The sequence below is a fragment of the Ochotona princeps genome, chromosome 1 (genome assembly GCF_030435755.1).
Source record: "Ochotona princeps isolate mOchPri1 chromosome 1, mOchPri1.hap1, whole genome shotgun sequence".
In the NCBI taxonomy this organism is placed as follows: Eukaryota; Metazoa; Chordata; class Mammalia; order Lagomorpha; family Ochotonidae; genus Ochotona; species Ochotona princeps.
In genome coordinates, this window is record NC_080832.1 from 80,840,870 (window position 1) to 80,861,606 (window position 20,737).

The window sequence follows — 20,737 nt, forward strand, 5'->3', positions numbered from 1 at the left end:
TGCAGGACCCACACCAACAGAAGTTGTTGGGTGCGTGATGAGTGCTGGAGAAGCTAGGCCTAGCAGTGCCAGGCTTTCCGAAATGGAGAATGATGTATGCTCATACCCTAAGGGAGAGGCTGGGAGAAAGGCAGATTTGGGAAGAGAAGGACTTTATTTTGGGTTTAGCTACAGGCGAATGTTAGGATATTCTTGTTGGAAACTACTCAAAGCTATGTATTAGGTAATCATGAAACCCATTAAAAACATGAGATCATCCAACAAGAGATGAGAGGGAGGCAAGACTAAGTGTCTATTCATCTGTTCAACCACATCTTTCACCTTGCTCTGCCTTCCAAACTTCACACCTAAGTAACTATCCTCTCCTGTCTCCTACCACCAGGCTTTTCTACTGGAAGGCTAATTGGGGAAGTGCTGGTATGTGTGACAGCATCCCCGGGAGCTAGCACAGAGCCTGCCATCAAGCTTAGTAAATCAATGGGAAAGGTGGGGTGGGGGGTGCGGCTCTGAGAACAGAAACTTGCAAACCCCTCAGGTTTACAAAGCAGAAACAGACATAAGGTAGAGCAAAGAAGACTGAGTGGGCAAAGATATGAAGACGAACCAGGGAATAACAGGGGTGTTGTAGAGGAGGAATGGGAAATGCCCTGGATTCAGAGAGCACAGAAGTGATAGGATTCCCTCTTGGGGATGTCCAGGAAAGCAGCTAGGCTGCTAGTAGGTAGTGGTTGAGTACAGCAGTTGTAAAATATCCTGATAGCTGGCCTCTAGAACAAAGTCTTGGTTAATCAAAAAAATTTATTGTCAAGTCAATATGAATCTAAGACAAATCTATTGTATTAAAATCTGTCCCTGCCATTTTATGTAGTTATACTAACAATTTTGAATTTAATACTTTGATATTACACACATTTTCTATATCATATCTTTTAGAAAAATAGTTAAAATATTAGTCAGCCATAATTACATAATCAGGCAATTTTGCACTGTGAGTAAAAATTCTACAGCCAAAAATTTCCTCTAAGCGCTAATTTATTTTATATTTTACATAAAGTAACAGCTAAAGCCAGTGAGCACTATTAATTATTGCTTATAAAGAAATAGCAAAAGGCAACCATTTCATAAATAAGTAATACAGTTTGACTTCCCTTGTTTCAGTTTTTCAGTTAGGCTAGATCTGACCCAGCAGAGTGTTTTGTAATTTCTTTCTCTCTACAGATGCAAAAGGCATTTAAGAAACTTCCAGGATTCAAAGAAATCCATGTGTTGGGATTTAGGTAAGTAAGAGAATCAGGCTCTTCATTTTTCCATGACTTTCAATCCTCTTTTAAAAAGGTATCAGGAGAAATAAAGTCCCTTTTCTGCAAGTTGTTTGGCTCTGCCAAGTCCTGAAAACTGGATCATTTCAAGTGAAAGAATTGTTTAATTAGAGCATGAGTCTAGATGATTTTTAAGGGCCAACCCAGGAGCGATAATCCTCCTTCCTTCTGGGAGTGGGAAATGTGGTTGTCTATGGAGCACTCATCTGCTGTCCTTGGTGGAGCTAATGAACATTGTAGAAAACACTTCAGTGGAGACAGATCCAGAAACGCAGCAATTAATTGCCTTAGTGGTTTGATTGCTTGCTTTTCTATCAAATACTAGATATCATCGCCATTTTAACAATACATGAACCCCAGGGGGACAGACAAAACCAAAACAGAGCAGTTTCTGTGGGTAGATTTAGGAAATTGAAGCAATGGGTTGAGCAGTGATAAATGGGGATAATATTTCCCAAAATGTACCTGTTATATCACTTACGCATCTGAACCATAGTAAAGAATTACACCCAAGAGTTATTAAATTAGAATGTTTTTATAAAGCAATGAAATGCCACACTGGCATTTACAGTGTCTGACAGAGCTCCCATAACTGACTCAGCAGGACTATATCCACTAGCATCCCAACACCCTAAGGCGAGTTTTACAATTGTTGGCAAGAGTTTCTATGTCTTTTTTAAGTCCTCATTGTTCAAAACATCAGTGGGTAGGGTCAGATTATGATTTTTAAATGTACCACAAGAGAAATGTCAGTTCTGGTCTGAGGGGACTGAGATCCTGCATCCCAAAGGGGATCTGGAAATCAGGGGAGCAGGTCTCACCAGAGCTCTTCTGGTGCCTTCACCGTCATCTTACAGGAAGATGTGCAAAACTCATAAAGAACAGCTTCCAGGGGAGCTTAACCATTTCTTCCAAATCTATCAGATACCCCTGATTTTTTTTATAACTCCAGAGGAATGCATTATGGAGAAGCATAAATTATAAAAGATGAAACCCTTAATATTTGCCAAAACACACTCATTTTTCTTTATTTCAGGATGCTGCTCTGCAGTATTTCGAGTGAAATTAGATTACAGAAAATTTTAAGGTTGATAGGAAAATATTCTGCATAAATGACAAGATCCTCTGGACAAACCACTGTAGTTAAAGAAAACATTTTAATTTAAAACTGCAGGAAATGAGAATAGTTCTTTTTAATAAAAGAAAAATGTACTTCAGCAAAAAAAGCAAAACCTCAGGCAATGAAATTTTCCTAGGCAAAAATGTAAAGATACAGCCTATGAAACTGAATCTTTCTTTCGAGATAGAGAAATGGAATATAGCTTCCAAACTAAATCCACATACAAGAATACATCTAAAAATATCCTAAATGTATTTGTTGGTTAGCTGACCAAATGGCTTTTTTCAGGCACAAGCAAGTGGTGGCATAGAAAATGAGCCCAGGCTTCGGAGGCTGGAAGGCCAGAGTTTGAACCCTCGCCCTGTCAATCTCTAAGCAAACCTTTCCCTATGTGAGCGCATGCCTTTTTCTATGACCTGGGAGATGATTATGTTCAACAGCATAATCCTCAAGAATGCTTGTGAACTACCTGTGCAGCCCACTGACCCAATTAAAAGGTGGCTGTTTCCCACATGCTGGCCCCTGGTGAATAGGACCAATTCCGCAAAGCTTACTGATGAAAGCAATTCAAAAAGTCACCTGTCAACAAAATGTGAGTTTCACAGATTAGCCTCAGATAAATTACCTTCAGGAAGAAACAAATCATTTAATGCCATTCCGGAGATGAGAAATTCATTTACAAAACACTTTTCACAAACTTCCTGGCACCAACAACATCCAAAATGTAAAATGTGTAGGATATATTTGTGCTCTTTAGAAAGCATTTGAGGAAGTCAGAAAGTTTAAGACCAAAGTACATATAATCTTTCTAAGGCTCAAATTTTAACCAGAAACATCATATAATGATGCTTACTTCGCCAGAGTCAAATGACTCTCAAAATTTTCATCTAAATTTGGATACCAGTTTATGTTTCCTTCAAATTCTCTGTAAACATAGGAACAATGGAGGGGAGGGAGGTTTTGGGTACATGAATTAATATTGCATAGTTAAATAACCATCAAAAAATTCTTTCTCCTTTGCATGTTCACATGTGATGAAATGAAGACCAAAGAAAGAAAGAGATGGGTATGTTGCGTTGTTATTTTAAGAAAGAGAATATTTTCCCCAAATTTGCATTTAATGTACAAATTTTTACATAGAAATGTTTATGAAAGCCAACGACTTTTTACTGGTTTGCTATTTATTTAATCATTTCTCAATGACTCAGTAGTAAAAATACCTCTGAAACCAAAACTATTCTGTAGAGTAGTTAGGAAAACATTGACTTAAGAAGTTGAAGAGGGTTTTCCAAAATCTAAACCTAACGAGATAAAACTCAAAATCACTTGCTTCCACTGTTTCATAAATGCTACTTGTGATGGCAAGTTGTTTTGTTCATACAGCCAACCTAGGTATGGGATGAAACCATGAAGCTCATTTGCTGCTTGGTTCCAAGGTAGGTTTGCATAAAAGGATACAACATAGTAAGCTCAGTAATGAGGATTGAACTTTGGTTCGTATAATTGACTAGCAAAATAATGAACTGTAGAATCTGATTGTGTGGTCAAAGAACTGCCAAGAAAACGTATTATCAGTCCCTGTGGCCTTTAAAACTCTGTATTCTTCTGTGTGGATTTATTACATAAGCCAAGAGATAAAACGTAATTCCCGAGGACAGACCTATAAAAAAGGCCCCATTGAAATTAAGAAATGTGATAATAAAGTTGCTCTGTAATACTTCTCTTCCTCTTTTCTCATACCCAGTTTCTCTCATTGCACTTAAAGATTTTAATTTAAAATACTTAGAAAAACAGAATGTAAGAAGTGGCTTTAAGAACTTTGAAGCTGTGACTTGGTTACCACATGTATGGCCTGTGGTCTTACTGCTACGCCCTACATTACTATTTATTTTTTAAAGATTTGCCTATTTATTGGAGAGTCAAAATTAGAGCAAGGTGGAGCGGACAGATCTCTCATCCTCTCATTCTCTCCCCAAGTGTCTGCCACAGCCAGGGCTGAGCCAGGCAGAAACCAGGAGCTCCAGCAGGACCTCCCATGTGGGTGGCAGAGGCCCAACCACCTGGGCCATCTTCTATTGCTTTCTCCAGGCCATATTCTACTGCTTTTCCCAGGCCATTAGAAGGGAGTTGGATTCGAAGTAGGGCAGCCAGAACACAAACCAATGCACATTTGATGCACCGGTGCCAATTTTACCTGCTATGCCATGATGTTTGGCTCACATTACTACTTCATAGGTCTTCCTACTAGAGGCTTTTTGTAGAACAAAGAGCAACTCATTCCTTTTGTGACTGGCACTGACTCAAAACATCACTAAACAATGAATATTTGGCAGTATTTTAACTTTAGGTCTTTTTCAAAAAGTATCTATGATCACTTAATTCATTTAGAGGTCTTTCAGATTGGATTTAATCCCTGTGCTGGCATTTTACTTTAGAAAAAAAGTATACATAATTTTTTGTCAAGTTTCTGGCTAGCATTGAAATGTTTCAAAGTGGGATATCCCTTCAAATGCTATCAGGGAAGATGCTGAGGCTGTCCTGAGGCTTTGGAACAACATAGTGAATCTCTTAACACGGCGCGTAACAATGTCTTTGGGTGGGATGTGTCCTTGCTGCCTACAGTTCAAGCTCCACTCAGATACAACTCATGGCCATCTTTAAGAAAGACAGCACAGAGGCCAAAAGCCCTGCAAGTCATTTCCAGTCTATCGATTCTAACACACTTGAAAGTGGAATCCATCATGGAACCAAAGAAGAGCACAAGCAACCAGAAATCTCTCTCACAGCTACAAACCTTCAAGTTCTCATCAGCAGGGTCCTAGAGGAAGACCAGTCCTTGGATGTGAGGACAATCCAGTTCACTGATGGTCAGTTGGTGATTTCATCATTCTGAGTTTCAAACTGACAGACTGTTTACGAATGTACGGTGGAAGTTGTCATTCTAACAGACTTGCTAAAAATCATTACTGAGAGTGACATCATGTTCGGTGCCATTTGTCTTTTTTCAGTCCTTCCTTTGTATTATTTGATGAGTTTTTGATGACCAGTTAGACCATTGAGAGTTCTAGGAGAGGAAAGTAAGTTTAGTCCTGTCAACCTTGATGAGCCAGTGCAATATATGCAGAAAGCTGGATAGTTTTTCCCTCAACTAGTAAATCCATCAGTTTTCTGCCACCTTAAGAGAGGAGAGTTTGCAAAAGGGTTTGTAAGGGTTTGCTTGTTGTTACCCCTAGGCCTGACAGATCGCCAAATAGTCTATTACAGAGGGCAGGAGGCTTTGATGTAGTGTATGTAATATACTTTCCTGGAGCAGAAAGTAGCAATGAGACATGAGAAATGTGGATCTAAAGAGGTTAAAAGGAGATCAAACCAACTTGGGAATCTCAAGGGTGCCTGGAGACCCTCGGGACATGGAACTCTTTGGTTGGCACAATAAGTGACAAGCTAGAGGGTGCTGTTTTAAATGCAACAGGGCATGAAATTGTCACGTTCTAGTTCTGTGTCTATTTTTCAGTTTTTTATTAATATAAGAACAGTTTTTGTGCAATCTATAGGTATAGTTTAAGACAATGACCACACTTCAAAGTCGTAACTCTAGGAAGCATCCCAAAGTTCCCTTGAAACAGGCAAGATCCAGGGTGAGGGAAGATCCTGGGTAGGGAAAGGTCAGCATTAGACTCATCTCAGATACCCTGCATCATTGGGACTCCTGCGGTTTTCTGAAACTCAGGCTTTAGTAGGCAAGTGGACCTCACAAATGGTCTTTGGTTGCAATATTTAAGTTACATTAGTCATATTTGTCAACCTACCACATTTTTGTTCCTACTGGCCTAACCTATTGGCCTGACTGCCTGGTCTAAAACTAACAGTGAAGACCCTGCTAAATCCATCAAAAGAACTACTCATACCATAAATACATGCAAAATAAACCCTAAGCCATTCATCTGAGCGACACGATGAAGGACATCAGTTTGTGTGGTGCTTATGATTCGTTGTACGACCCTTTAATAACTGATTTGTTAATCACGTTCTAGTGCCTCAACTCTGAAAGAAAATCAGAAACATTGAAGTCTTCTGATTTTTTACCCACAGAAGCTGTTGAGTCACTACCAAACCTTGATCCTGACACCGAATTAGGGCTGCCAACATCCCTTACTGATGTCACCACGGTGAGCGACTTTGTTGCACTTGTTCTTCTAAGAGAAAGCCTGAAAACATTCCATCCCTCCCCTCTACCCCTGCCACACACAAACACACACACACACACACACACACACACACACACACACACACACACACCAAAGTAAGTTCAAGGACTAAACAGCAAAATCCCCATTTGTGGTGCTAATTATAATTCTTTTCTATATTTCACAGGCAGTAGTTTGTTAACCCACTTCCAGTATCAGTATTAATAAAACATAATGCTACTTGAACTTCAAATATCTTAAAATTCAAAGTTTCCTTCAATTTTGTTCAGTCTTTGTTTCAATTAGTCAGAATGTGCTCAATTTTTGATAAAGCAAATACATTTTCATGACCTGAAAAAAGTAATTAAAGCAGAATATATTAACTCTGACTTTCAGAAATAAATACAAACACTTCATAATTTTTTAAGTTTTGCACTTTTGCCTATATACTTATTCATGGAAATTTGGCAAGTAAAAATGTGTTTTTAAAATAAGAAATTATAAATTTAGGTAATAAAATTGACATTTAAGCGTATATTTAGATTAAACCATAAATTGCCACATGATTGACACATATGCAGAACATTATTTAGGCAGACTGAACAGCCAATGCAGTTAACTGTATTGTCACTGTTATCATTCCATTTTACTAAGTCCTGTTATCTTTCCAGGATATAATTCTACAAAGAACATTCCTCCATAGTACATCTAAGTCAACTACCAAAATCTTTACTTAAATTCAAATGAAATGGAAAATATATGGAGTGGATCCTTGTATCTGTTCTCAAAATGTCTTTCTAAATTCATTCTTCAGGATGCTACCTTGAGCCCAGAACTTTCTCTTGGTGTACCTGTGCTGGAGACAATGGATAGAACAGAGCATGGTCTATCTGGTGAGTTCCCCTCCCCCCAAGTCAAATTTAGTGACAATGCTCTGAGGAATCTGTCCCTGACACTGTCTCAGACACAGTGACAAGTCCTTCTCAGTCCATGACAAGGTTTGTTCTCAGAATTTCCAATTGAATTGTTCACTGGCCACCCTCTTCCTAGGACGAGGGCATCCCACGCTCCTTCCCTTGGCTATAGTATCCAGCAACACAGTTAACACTGACAACCCTTTCCTGATGAATGTGGTGAAAGAAGTTAAAATGAAAGCAAAATCAACCATTGCCCACCCAGAACAACCTCCTCTCGGCAATCAAAACAGAGTGCACCAGGAAATAAGTCCTGCGTAAGTGCTATTATATTGCTATTAAATGCTCACTAAATTTTTACAACTATAGTATCAAAGTCATATCACAATGTCACAATTTCAAACAGATTAATGAAAATGTATTTATGAGAGTACTTTTTGTATTTGCAAAATTGCTTTACTAATCACATTTCTATTTATTTATTCCATTTGTAAGTATAGAACAAGACAGTAAAACAGATAATTTACTTAAGCCACTGTACAAACATGAGATAACCACAACTAGAGATGCAAAACTTTCCCAAGCTCACACCATAGTTAGTCTCAGAACTAGAACCACAAGTTTACTATTTTAATTACATGTTCTAAGCTTACAACTTTAACAAAAGCCCCAGGTGAATTCCTATTGATCAGCAAATTCATTTTCATCTTTTTTGTACTCAGTGTTTCTGCTGTGTGGCTCTTATTAACACTCCCTTCTTGAAATTTCACTTGGCTTCGATACAATGACTCCTGCATTTTAAGATTTGGTTCATTTATTTTGAAAGGCAGATTATAGAGAGAGGGGGAGAAATGGCCAAGGCTTCCATCCAATGGCCACTTCCAGTGTGGCCACAATCATCAGGGGCAGGCCAAGCTAAAGCTGGGATCCTGGATTCCCTCCAGGTTTCCCATGTGGGTACAAGGGCCCAAGCATTGCTTTCCCAGGCTATTTAGCAGAAAGGTAGATCACAACTGAAGCAACCATGACTTGAACTGGCACCCATATATGGTGCCAGCACTTTAGGCTGCAGCTTAACTTCACCACAACCCTGGCAACCAACTCCTTAGTATGTTACCAACAACTCCTCAATCTCGTAACTTGGGCTTATTACTAGATTTTCTAATTTTTTTAATTAAAATCCTATTCATTCTTTAAAAAAAGACTTGCATGTGATACAGAAATGCACTGAGTAAGTTATATTTCATAGACCTGAAAGGAAATACAATAGAACATAAAACAAAGATTGCTCTTGGTGTAATAGAAATGTTTTGGCACTGATTAGTTGCAGTAGTTACACAAAATCGTATTACTTTCCAGTGAATCACTCATCTATAATATAATTTATGTTGTGAACTTTACAATTTTTAAATCAGATGCTAACATAGAGAAAATCATTGGAATTTAGCATTATGAAGCTCTATCAATGTTTTACGGCGTTTATGAATTTGAGTCTGAGTTTCTTAGCTGGCTGTGTGAAGAGTAAAACACAGTCACATCATTTAGATCTTCATGATCAGACCCTGACGGTTCTCAAAAGCAGCATTATCACCAGGATAAACCTTGTCCTGTCCACATCCACCTCCCTACTATATAAAAGTAGTACCAGGGGTTTCCTTGACAGATCTCACTGAAAATGAGCAAATGTCAAAGCCCACTTCGTCACTGCAACTCTACAGGCAGCAAGGTTCTGACGGCAGTCCTTAATCCAGGAAGAAATGGACTGCTGCACAACCTTCAGTACATTCCTGTAAGGAAAAACTCACAGCCAGTCTTTGGTTGGTATTGAACAGGAGGAGGAGGGGATTCCTGCCACTGGCCTAGAGTGTAAATATTCCAGACAAGACCACAGCTGCTCTCCCCTATAAAATGATTCTGAGATTCTCCCATGCACTTAATGAAAATTAAGTCTCCAAAGTTCTGCACCATGACATTATCAAGATAATTTTAGCCTGGAAGAATTTTAAGTTTAGTGTCACCAAACGCCTACTAAGCCATTAAAACCTCAGGAGGAAAGTCATGAAAATCTTTCCACATATGTGGTTTAATTTAGTAGCTAATTCTGAGTTAAAGTACTTGCAAACTAAGCCTCTAGAACACAAAATGAATTTGTATGTTAGACAGAATTAGGAGTTCTGTTAGGAATATTTCTTCAGAGGAGTGAATCCCAAGTTATTGTTTCTTACAGAGCCAGTTACCTCATGAAATTACTCCTAGTTTATAAAAATAAGGATTGTAGCCATGTGGACAAACTGACATTCTGTCCTCCACACAACATGCATCCAAACTTATTCAAAGTAGCATCAAATAGCTGGGGCAAAAATGTCTTACGGTGCTGTGTGCGTGTAGTTGACAGACATTTTGGGTTTCACTCATTTGAATGATCATCTAACACATGAAGAGACAATCCCTTCTGTGTTCTCCCTTCCAAATTACAGCTTTTTTCCACTTATGAGATATTCTACTTAAAACACAAGCCAAATATTTAACATTTTTTTACTTGAAAGGTAGACTTAGAGAGTAGGGGGAGAGAAAGAAATTTTCCTTCTGCTGACACTACTCACATGGATGTCCAGGTCTCTGCCAATCTATAATCCAAAATAAGGAATTTAATCGTAGTCTCCTATATGGATGACAAGGACTCAAGTTCCTGGGCCATCCACTGCTTTCCCCAATACATCAGCAGGAGACTGGATCAAAAGCAGAGCAGCTGGGTCTTAAACTGGTACTCTGACACAGGGTGCCAGCATCACAACCCAACAGCTTAACCTGCTGGATCAGAGTGCCAACTCCAAGCCAAATCTCTTAATGAACTGCACTATTTGAAGAAGCCAACTGCAGGTGGAGCTATTCTCCTCCTTAATATTGTTTTGACTTTTATTCCCTAGATGTGTCAAAATCAGCATACATGTCCATGCTTCCTAATCTCACCTTTTGATGACATCAAAGCTGAGGTATCAGTGTTAAACAGAATGCATCCAATGTAGAAACCAAATGCTAGCATTGTGCCGGGATTTTGTGATCCCCAGAAAATCACCAGAATCTGAAGTCAATTGAAATGTATAAAGGCAGTTAATTCAAAACTAACCTAGGCTCCCAGCCCAGCAGGATGGGGGAGCAATAGCAGCCACCCTGCGGCGGCCACTGCCATCACCAAGGTGGCCAAAGCAGGAAAAACTGCAGCAGAAGGGGCGGAAGAAGGTCCAAAAAAAAGACAGTGGTTCAATAGCACAGGGTTCTGATACACTTCAGGCCAATTCCACACAATTATATAGTCATGATTGGTCAGTTTAACTGTTAACTCTCAAAAACAGCAAGTTGGCAGACTTCTGTTGGTGAGTTTGAAGCAAGCACCTTTCAAAAAGTACAACTGATGGGCTACAGGGCAGTGACTCTTGTCTAACACCAGGGCCCTCCTTCCCCAGGAGTGCTCTGCCTACATGACATGGCATGTGTCCTGCCAGGTGTCATGTAGACTTTCAGGCCTGGAGTTCGCACAGCCCCCAGCCAAGCAAGTAAAGCAGAAATCACAAAAGCAGAGAATGAGTAGGTTCTTCACTAGCATTCTTTGAATTCGGACTGTAGTCTGTCTCTACTCACTGCTATAGTATATCTAGCCAGATACCTGACATGCTCTAGGCAGGAAATTATGTTACGCAAGTTGAAGGAGTGAATCTGTAGTAAGTTACTCCCATGGAGGAGTTGATGAAAATAATTTATTTCCTTTTTAAAATCTATCTATGAAGAAGCTCAGAGCCAAATGAACAGTCCGGGGTTTTTTTTTTGGTGGGGGGGTTGTGCTATGAATTGTATGAATTTCTGCAATGGACACATATCCCATCCATTGTCATGGTCTGTGCCTTACCTAAGTTTCTCGTGTCTGCAACACCTTTCCCGACTCTTGTCCTGATGACCTCCAACTCCTATTTTAAGTTCCCATTACCATGTTGCCACCTCTGAAGCATTCTCCAGATTCCCCTTAGAAATGATTCAGAATTAGTGTCTTTTCCCTGAACCAAGCATCTATGCCCATGTCCAAAATTTGCCACCCAGTAGTGAAGCTATTTTTCTGTAGGTCTGTGATTCCTCCAATACTGAATTTCTCAAATGAAAGGATGCATTCTTGCTGTTTTTTTTTTTTAAAGATTCCTGTTCTATGTCTGGCAGATGTTTACTGTTTCATAACTGTCACTGCTGTCTTTTTTGGGTCAATCAGTATGTTTCGTCTCTAACACCTGGCGGGTGGGCCTGCTCAACTCCAAATAGCCTGCCCTGCAAGGCACCACTCCTTGTTTGGTAAATATTTTGCCAAATGAAAATGGTGAAGAGCTTTAATCAGCTCCACCTCATGTGATAGAACAACTACCACACTGATTTATGTAAATGTAAGCATAAAGTAGAAGAAACTTGCTGTAAGACTCTCCTAGCCAAAAAAAAAAAATTTTACATATCCTAAATTTCAATCAGGAAGGCTAGGCAAAGATGCTATTTAAAATGCTCCACTTTAGGATGAAGAGATAATGGTAAGATTTGTAAAGGTTTAGAAGACAAATTCAGCTGAGTGTGAGGCCCTGAGGTCAATTCATTGTCTTATCGATGCCAGAGAAGGATTTCCTACAAGGAGTGTGCTGCTTACAAAAACTGTTGAGAGGTCCATCGGACAAAGGTCATGAGGAAGTGCACAATGGCCTTTCCCCAAAGGATTGCAATTGCACTCCATCTCTGAACACCACATTCCCAACGGCCAGAAAAGATAACAAGTAGAGCAGATTCTTTCCAATGGAATTGGAAATTTGAAGTACCCTCATGTATGCATAGAAATTTTACTGATTTAGATTTTATAAAGCATGCAATTTACAAACCAGAAAGCTGTCACTGTGGTACAGCAAGCTACGCCACTACCAGTAATTCTGGCTTCCCATATGAACACCATTTCCATTTCTGGCTGATCCAGCTCCCTACTACTCTATTTGGGGAAGAAGCAAAAGATTGGGCAAGTCCTGCAGGATCCTCAAGGAAACCCAGCATTTCCTGGCATAACAAGTTCCTTGCATGAAGGCAGAACCAGATAAAGCCACATCTGCTCACCATTTTCATGCTGTCACTGCTGATCCCCTTTGAGGAGGAACTTTAAAACTGGAATTATTGGTCCTAGTGTGGTAGCATAGAGGCTAAATTCCTGACCTTGCATGCACCAGGATCCCATATGGGCAACAGTTTGTAACCTGAATGCTCTACTTCCCATCCAGCTCCCTGCTTGTGGCCTAGAAAAGCAGCAGAGGAGAGCCCAAAGTCTTGGGACCCTGCACCCGTGTGGGAGGCCTGGAGGAAGCTCTTGGCTCTGTATTGGCTCAGCTCTAGCCATTGCGGCCACTTGGGGAGTGAATCAGAGGATGGAAGATCTTTCTCTTGTCAATCTGACTTTCCAATAAAAGTAAATAAATCTTTTTTTTAAAAGTGGGACAATCTTTGAACCTCCACCACCCACGTAAGAGATCCATACTGAGTTCCAGGATCCTGGACTCTAAAAGGAACTGCCCAGGCTGTCGCAGCCATTTGGAAAGTGAACCACCACTCTGCCCTTCAAATAAACAAATTTTTAAAAACCAGATCTGAATTAGAAGCAGGCAAAAACATAATTTTCATTTTTAATTCTTTACTTTCATCTTATTTGAAAGAAATATGCAGGAATAAAATACTTCTAATTGTTCATTGCCCAAAAGCCTATTGAACAGCCAGGGCTAGGCTGGGTCAAAGCCAAGGGACTAGAACTTAATACAGGTACCCCCTGTGAATTCAGGGGCTACATAATCTGCCTCCCAGGGTGCACACTGGGAGAAAACTGGATCCACAATAGAGGATTCAGTACTTGAACCCAGGTACCCTGATAAGGGATGCAGGCATCCCAGTAGCATCTTAATTGCTGCAAATACTTGGTCCCATAAGATTTTTAATATTGATTTTATATAACCAACTTCTCTTCCGAAGAAGGAAAAATCTAAACTGAAATCTACATGACAGACAAGCAAAGAATGAACGGGTGATGAAGGGCAATTTGCGGGGAGGGGTATGGATGACACTGGAAGCGGCATGGCATGCTGACACAAAGTAAAGAAAGCAAGTCTATCCAGAGCAGAGGACTTGGAGGGGAGAAAATGATGGCACCATAGAAATGAAGCACTTTGTAAAGTTCTATTAAGAATCACTAAAAGTTTCAAGAAAAGGCTGATGTATCACACTTGAGCTTAAACAAATCCTTCTGACTGCACTGTGAAGAACTGGCAGAAGGTAGGCAAACGCAAATAATGAGTTAGAAGAGTCTTAGCAGTAATCCAGCCTAGAAATATTGACATCTAATGCATAAGTGATAGAAAGGGAGAGAGAAGAAACTGAAGGGTATTTAAGAAACAAAAGCAAAATGAAGAATTCTTGGACTGTGCGTGTGTTCAGACTGGCCTGACTAATGAACAATGTTGGTGGTAGGGCCTGTAATATGTCTGCCATTTCTGTACTAAATCTGTGAATTGGCTTTGGTCACCTCTCAGCTATGCAACTATTGCCTTCCTGTTACCTCTTGGTGGTCATGCAACCAGTGGACACATCCTAGGAGGTGCTAGTGTTCATTTATTCTCAGATCCTTACACGGTCACTTTGATCACTTCTGTCCAATTCTGTTGGCTCACATTTACAGAATGAGGGAGATAGGTAAGTATCAACTATGATCAGAATGAGCAATTCTTCATGGACCCATGCAATACAGAAGAGAAAGCTACAAGGTGACTACAAGAAGCCGAATGAGTGCATATAATGATGCTTAGCACCTTAGGATTTCTTATGATCATCTTAAAATAATCATGGCTACGGTTTCTTAAAGTATCAGACTGGTCAAGCTTTTACACATTCTGGTCAAGAGATCCTAACCTGACAATCCAGTGAGTTTTGTTTTGCTCTGGGTTTTTATTTCAGTTTTCATTGTCTATCATATTTTTCACTTTGGATTTTGCATCTGCATTCTCTTGTTTCTGAGAGAGGCCGTGCACACTCTGCTGGAGTTGTGTTTGTAACTAGTGACAGTACCAGCAGTTCATCAGGGCGAGAGAAGCAGTACACAGCAGCTCTCATGTGTACCGCACCACAGAGCTCTGCAGCCCCTCAGAGATTATATGGAAACCAATTCTTTCTTCTTGCACGTGATGGCACTGAAACAACTAGAATAAACCTGTTGAGCTCTTTTCCCTGGATCATCCCTCACTGGTATACAGTTCTAATGAATAAGCCCTTAAGCACATTTCACAATCAAGCCACTATGAACATTTTAATAGAAATATTAACTTAAAAACTAAGGTAATTTAAGGGTCATATCACAACTCAAGTGTGTGTTTCTGTGAATTCCCCAAGTGATGGGAATTGAAAACAGAGGATGAATAAGGAAATTGTTCCTACTTTAATAAGCAAGGGAAACGTTGTGAAGACTGTGGCAAAAAATAGGTGTAGACTGGAATCAACAGATATTCAGAATGTGGATACAGAGGTCTAATGGGACAAAAGTCACAAAATTTCAGTTTAAACTAAAGAAATATGTTTAGCTCCAGGACTACTGTGAAATCATGCTATATGCTTGAAAATTTCCAAGAGTATGTATCAGATATCACCCAGAAGATACATAAATGTATTGAAATGTGCATGTTAAATAGCTTTATTTGCGTATTTTACAATATATACTTATTAACAGGCGATGTTATCCATACATCTACATACAATTTTACTTTTTAATTAAGATGAATGAATGAAGAGGTTTATTATCCATTTTAAAAAGAACAGGTCATTCAGTTCTTCAATGGGAAAACTGAGGAAGTTTAAAAAAAATACTCTAAGACCTAAGGAAGAACAATTGTGTCAATATTGCACCGAGGAAATACTGTAGGAAACGTTACCATTACTGGGAATGAAATGGCTCTATCTCCCATAAAAATGCTTATTTTGGAGGCAAAATCTCTAAAGTGATGGCATTTGGAACTAAGATATTTGAGAAGCAGTTAGGTTGGGAAGTGAGCCTTTCTAAGAAGAAACATGAGAGTTGATCTCTACACCACTTGAGGACACAACCAGGAAAATGCCTTACATTTTATCAGCAGGGAAGTTGCAAAGCCAAGATTAAAATCAGCAAATCAAATAGCAATGTAACAATCCACAACAATGCAGCAGAAAAGCAGGGTTGCCCAACAGAATATTATTTGTAACAGAAAAGATGTGTTTGGGGCTAGTACCGTGGCATGTAGAGTAAGCCTCCACCTACAGCACCAGCATCCCATGTTGGTGTCCTGGCTGCTCACTTGTTATTCAGCTCTTTGCCTATGGCCTTGGAAAGCAGTGGAAGATGGCTCAAATGCTTGGGCCCCGCACCAGAGGGAGATCCAGGAGAGGCTACTAGCTTTGGATTGGCTCAGCTTTAGCAGCTGCAGCTATTAGAAAAGTGAGCCAGCAAAAGGATGATGTCACTCTTTCTCCTTCCCTCTGAGAAACCACCTTTAAAATAAAAATCTTTAAAAGGAAAATGTTTTCTAGTGGTGATACGTTGTCACTTCTCACATATTGGAAGGAAGCCATAGAAGAAAGGGCAAGAAGTACGCAGTCAACAATGGGATGACAAAGCTTTCCCATTTCAGTCACACAGAGAAAGGCACATGGTTGCATTAAAGGGGTAGTCAATGTGACATCCAACCAAAAACCATAGTTTTCTATTCTCCATATGTATCACATCTCAAATAATTAGGACAAAGATTAGTCATATTATCAGGGATGCCTACCTCTTGCTCCTTTTCTTGACCCATATTTAATACTAGAATTAGAGTGGAAGGACAGAAGTTCCTTTCTGCCCATTTTTACAGAGTAGGAAGTACATTACACGTCAATGATTTAAGGCCAGTGAGCAACCAGATCCCTGTGAGACTATGAAGAAATGTCACCCTGAGAACTGTCGTGAATTGTATTATATGGGCATTTTAATCAAATCAACAGCCAACTCCTAAATTTAGGGAAAAGTAGCTAGGCACCCCTGAAGTACTTAGATATACAAGAGCATTTACAAACAGATATGTCTAGAACCCAATGAAATTCTTTTAGCTTTTATGTTTTATGTTTTAACAAACTCCACTTCTATTCTGAAGATTATGAGTATCATGCAGTGGTTAGTATATGCAAGGTAAGTCCACACAGGCAACACCCTCCAGGACTATGATGTACTTCTGCTAAAGGGGATAGGTCACACTCCTCCAACCTCAAAAATGTAAATCAGAAAAACTGAAACTTAATCTTTACACAGATCTTATTGCTCAGAATTTAACCTGTATTGCCCACTAAATCAAACAAAACATAAGGGGATTTGCAGTTTATTCTACTTCTATTTTTCTTCATTGGCAATGAGATGGAAAAATAACTTTCCGTCGGTGACTGCCAAGTTCTCTGTATTGACAGGTTACGGAAAATCCTTGCGAGAGCAGGTGTATTAACTTTATGGCATTTGAAATGCTTGAGACAAGTGCTAATCCATGAAACTTTAATAAAATACTTGCTAAATATCATCCAAAGTCAGCATCTCCAAAACGGGCCAAACTACATTCAAATATGGAACAAGTGAGAGCATTTGTAAGAGGTGGATTACTATGTTTATTTGAATGTTTTATTTTAAATAAATAAAATTTGTGTTGATGCAAAAAGCTTAAGATGAACAAAGTGTCATTATATGATGGTAATTCAAAAATTGTTCAACATGAAATTAAAAGAAATCTACTTTGATATAAAAACTACAATCAGTGCATAGTTTTTATACTGTATGCATGTTTGCCCAAACGTTTGAAGCTCTGTCACATATTTTTGGCACAAAAATATTTAAATTTCACTTTTCCGTATACTTTTTGAAGTAATTTCATATGTACTCACAGTAAACTGATTACTAGATTTACACTAATGGACAAAGTTATTTATTCATGTATTTAGAGAGAAGACCTACATATCTCAGTTTGAGAAAACATATCTTTATATTCTAAAACCAGTCTTTATTCTGTAGAAAGGCAAATCTACTGATTTGAGGAGTCTACTTGAGAATTTACAGTATTTGTCGTCAGCTTGTGTATTTGTGATACTCTTGAATGATGTTTCAGTAAATCTTTCCTACTTTGAAAGTCAGAGTGTCTCAAGGGTATTCAATTACTTGTACTCTTATATATACTCCTGTTTATTGTGTGTTAAATTTAAGTAGAGGTGGGTGTTCAAAATGCTTTACAATATTCAAGAAGCCATGCAAGAGATTTTATAGCCAGGAGAACTGAACAGTGGAGAGGAAGGAAAAAACCAGTGAAGGACATTGTAGTAGAAAGAATAAAATGTACACAGGGTCTTGTAGTTGTGAGAAACACTTGTTTTAATAAGCAGGTATCGGGCATGGTGTCGTGGTCCATCAGGTGGAGCTGGCTGCAACATCAGCATCCCATGAGTGCTGGTTTGAGTCTTGGCTGCTAAACTTGTGACCCTACTCCCTGATAATAGTCTAGGAAAGCAGAAAATGGCACAAAGATTGGCTCCTGTCACCCATGTTTGAACTGAGTTTAGGCTGCTGGCTTTGGTCTGGCTCACCTGTTGCTTCTGCCGCCACTGGGGCAGAAAACTAGCAGATGAATGGTATCTCTGTCTTTTCTTTCCCTCCCTCCCATTTTCTCTGTGACTCTTCCTTTCAGATAAATAAAACAATTTTTAAAAGAATCATAACATACAGAGGAAAGAACAGAAACAGCATCAGAGAACTTGGAGGGGGAGCAAAGTTGAGCTGGCCTGAACAAGATCTCTAACATGGAAGGAAATATCAATGCTGGGAACACAAGGGATTCGGCTTCCAGAGAGAAACCTGTGCTGCAACTGGAGGGTTCCCTGGGAGAGCCAATTTAAAAGAATAATGGTCTTATCAAAGGCCTGCAATTGGGAAACACCTACTAGCTCAAGGAAAGGAACAGAATGGAATTGGTCATAGCAAATAGGTTCATCTCTTAGGCTGAACAAAGCTATGTTGCTGCACTGGCGTTTGCCTGTGATTTACTAACCACCTGACAGGTTCTCCCATGGTTCCTGCATTTCTGTAGAGGGTGAATAGTTTAGGTGGCATCCCATGGAAATGGATGGGAAAATACTGAAACAAGATGGCCAACTCTTGGGAAATGCCAAGGGGTGAAGACTTCTGCCAACACCTTCATATTTCATCTGTGGTGAATGTCTCCCTTATGTCTCCCTTAGTGACATCTTTTTTTCCTTTTGAGATAAACAGGAACTTAGGTATAGCTGAAGAGAAACAGAAAAATTAATATTACAGTATTTAGACCTTAATTGTGTTACCAGACATTACAGGAAATTGAATTTATTACTTGTTATGACTTGTGTGAGTGTCCTTAATTTCTGGCTTTAAAAAAAACCATTCACAAAACTAAGTTTTAGCTGTATGTTAGAAGTTTAATGTAAGGAGCAATTTGACCCATTGTTGCACTGTATCAATTAGAAAGGTCTGAAGCTCTTCTGTTTTATTAGAGCAATTATTTGTTGTAGTTAATTTGTATATTTTCTTTCATTTGCTCATTTTGTTTTAAAGTTTCTAGCCTTTACACACATTAATGGATTTGTCAGCTCCTTATCCCCCAGGGAGTCTCATTTTCTCTGCTCATTATTAACCTTTCTACTCCATCCCAAGGAGCACAGCCTGAGTAACAGATCCAAGTTGATATTCTGTGCAGTTTAAAGCAATATCCCTGTAATGGTGTCTTTCAGCCCTCACCATTGATAATTACTTTGTTTCATGAGAACAAGCTATACTACAAGTATTATACTTTCCTACTCTAAATCCATGTTCCCAATTACAAGCCTGTGGTCTATATCTTCATTTTTTAATGCATTCATTCATTTTCATTATTTGAAAGGCAGAGTGCCAAATGCAGAGAGAATGCCCATCTGGTGATTCAGTGTTCACAAAGCCACAGCTGGAACAGGACAAAGAACATCTCTGAATGGGTGGCAGACTCAAATGCTTGAGCCATCACTTGATGCCTCCCAGGGTACATTTAAGCAGGAAGCTGGACTGGAAGCAGAGGAGCCAGGATATGAATCAGGAACTCTAATGAGACACACGCATCCTGGCAGTGGTGTTAACTGTTGTGCCAAGTGCTAGTCCTTACAGTAATGCATCTCTTTGCAGATATTTATCTAAACCTTAGCCCTCAGGGGCTGCACTATCCAATTCAAGGGTGATTTGCCCAGAGTTTGATCAACGTGGTTTTCCCCTTCGGGCTTCATCTTAATACCCAGTGAGACCTTCAGTCTACATTAAACTTTTCAATTCATTAGAATGATGCTTTCATGAATTCCTGCACGGACCTTTTCTTGCTTTTCTTTCATCTAACCTGGGCATACCCTCTATGCATGGGTGTTTCCTATAGGGTTGGGATTGGGGTGCTAACAGTGAGAATACCTCAAGTGCAGAAGCAAAGAGGAAACAATTCCATAGCTAATATTTAAACAAATTTCAAAATATCAAAATTAACATAAAAACTCAATGAGTAAAATATTGAAATTTTAAATTGTTTCATGAGCCTGTGCTTTTGTGTAACAAGAACAGTCACTTCTCATTTGCCAATTTTTTCATTTTTTAAGTCATAGTACATTAATTTGTTTCTATCTTTGCTCCTAATATAGAAGGTATCTTGATACTACAGGCAGGACATTGTATCTACCTTTTGGACTTGAGGTCCAAACACAGCTCAATCTCCCTAGAACCAGATTCCATAACCAAATTTCCCCAAACTGTGTCCAGCCTGGGCTCAGGTTGTGAAGCAATAGCTTGAAATGGCATAGTTAAAAATCTACAGAAACATATTTAAGACTAACTTCTGATCTGGTCCCAATAGGAAAGCGCTTCCTGCCTGTTCACACCCATCGATTCTGCCAGGTGATTTTGCATCCATTTCTTCAGCCAATACCATGCTGTGTCCTGGACCACTGCCTATTGCCTCCTCTATGCCAGTGCCAGCATTTTAAAATCCCTCTTTAGTAGTAAGATCCCTTTCTCACTGAAACCATGTCCTCCAGAATTTAAAGAGAATAAGCTCTTCAGGAGTTAGGTTT

General features: G+C 39.3%; 1 protein-coding gene across 1 annotated transcript in view; it reads left to right on the forward strand.

Annotated features, from left to right (window-relative positions):
• IMPG1 (interphotoreceptor matrix proteoglycan 1) overlaps positions 1-20,737 on the forward strand; it is a 123,379-nt gene that overhangs the window by 59,459 nt on the left and 43,183 nt on the right. Inside the window, exons 7-11 of the mRNA XM_058669552.1 lie at positions 1,219-1,277; positions 3,485-3,505; positions 5,062-5,306; positions 6,532-6,608; positions 7,441-7,519. Of these exons, the coding sequence (XP_058525535.1) occupies positions 1,219-1,277; positions 3,485-3,505; positions 5,062-5,306; positions 6,532-6,608; positions 7,441-7,519 (481 nt within the window). The remainder of the gene's footprint in view (positions 1-1,218; positions 1,278-3,484; positions 3,506-5,061; positions 5,307-6,531; positions 6,609-7,440; positions 7,520-20,737) is intronic.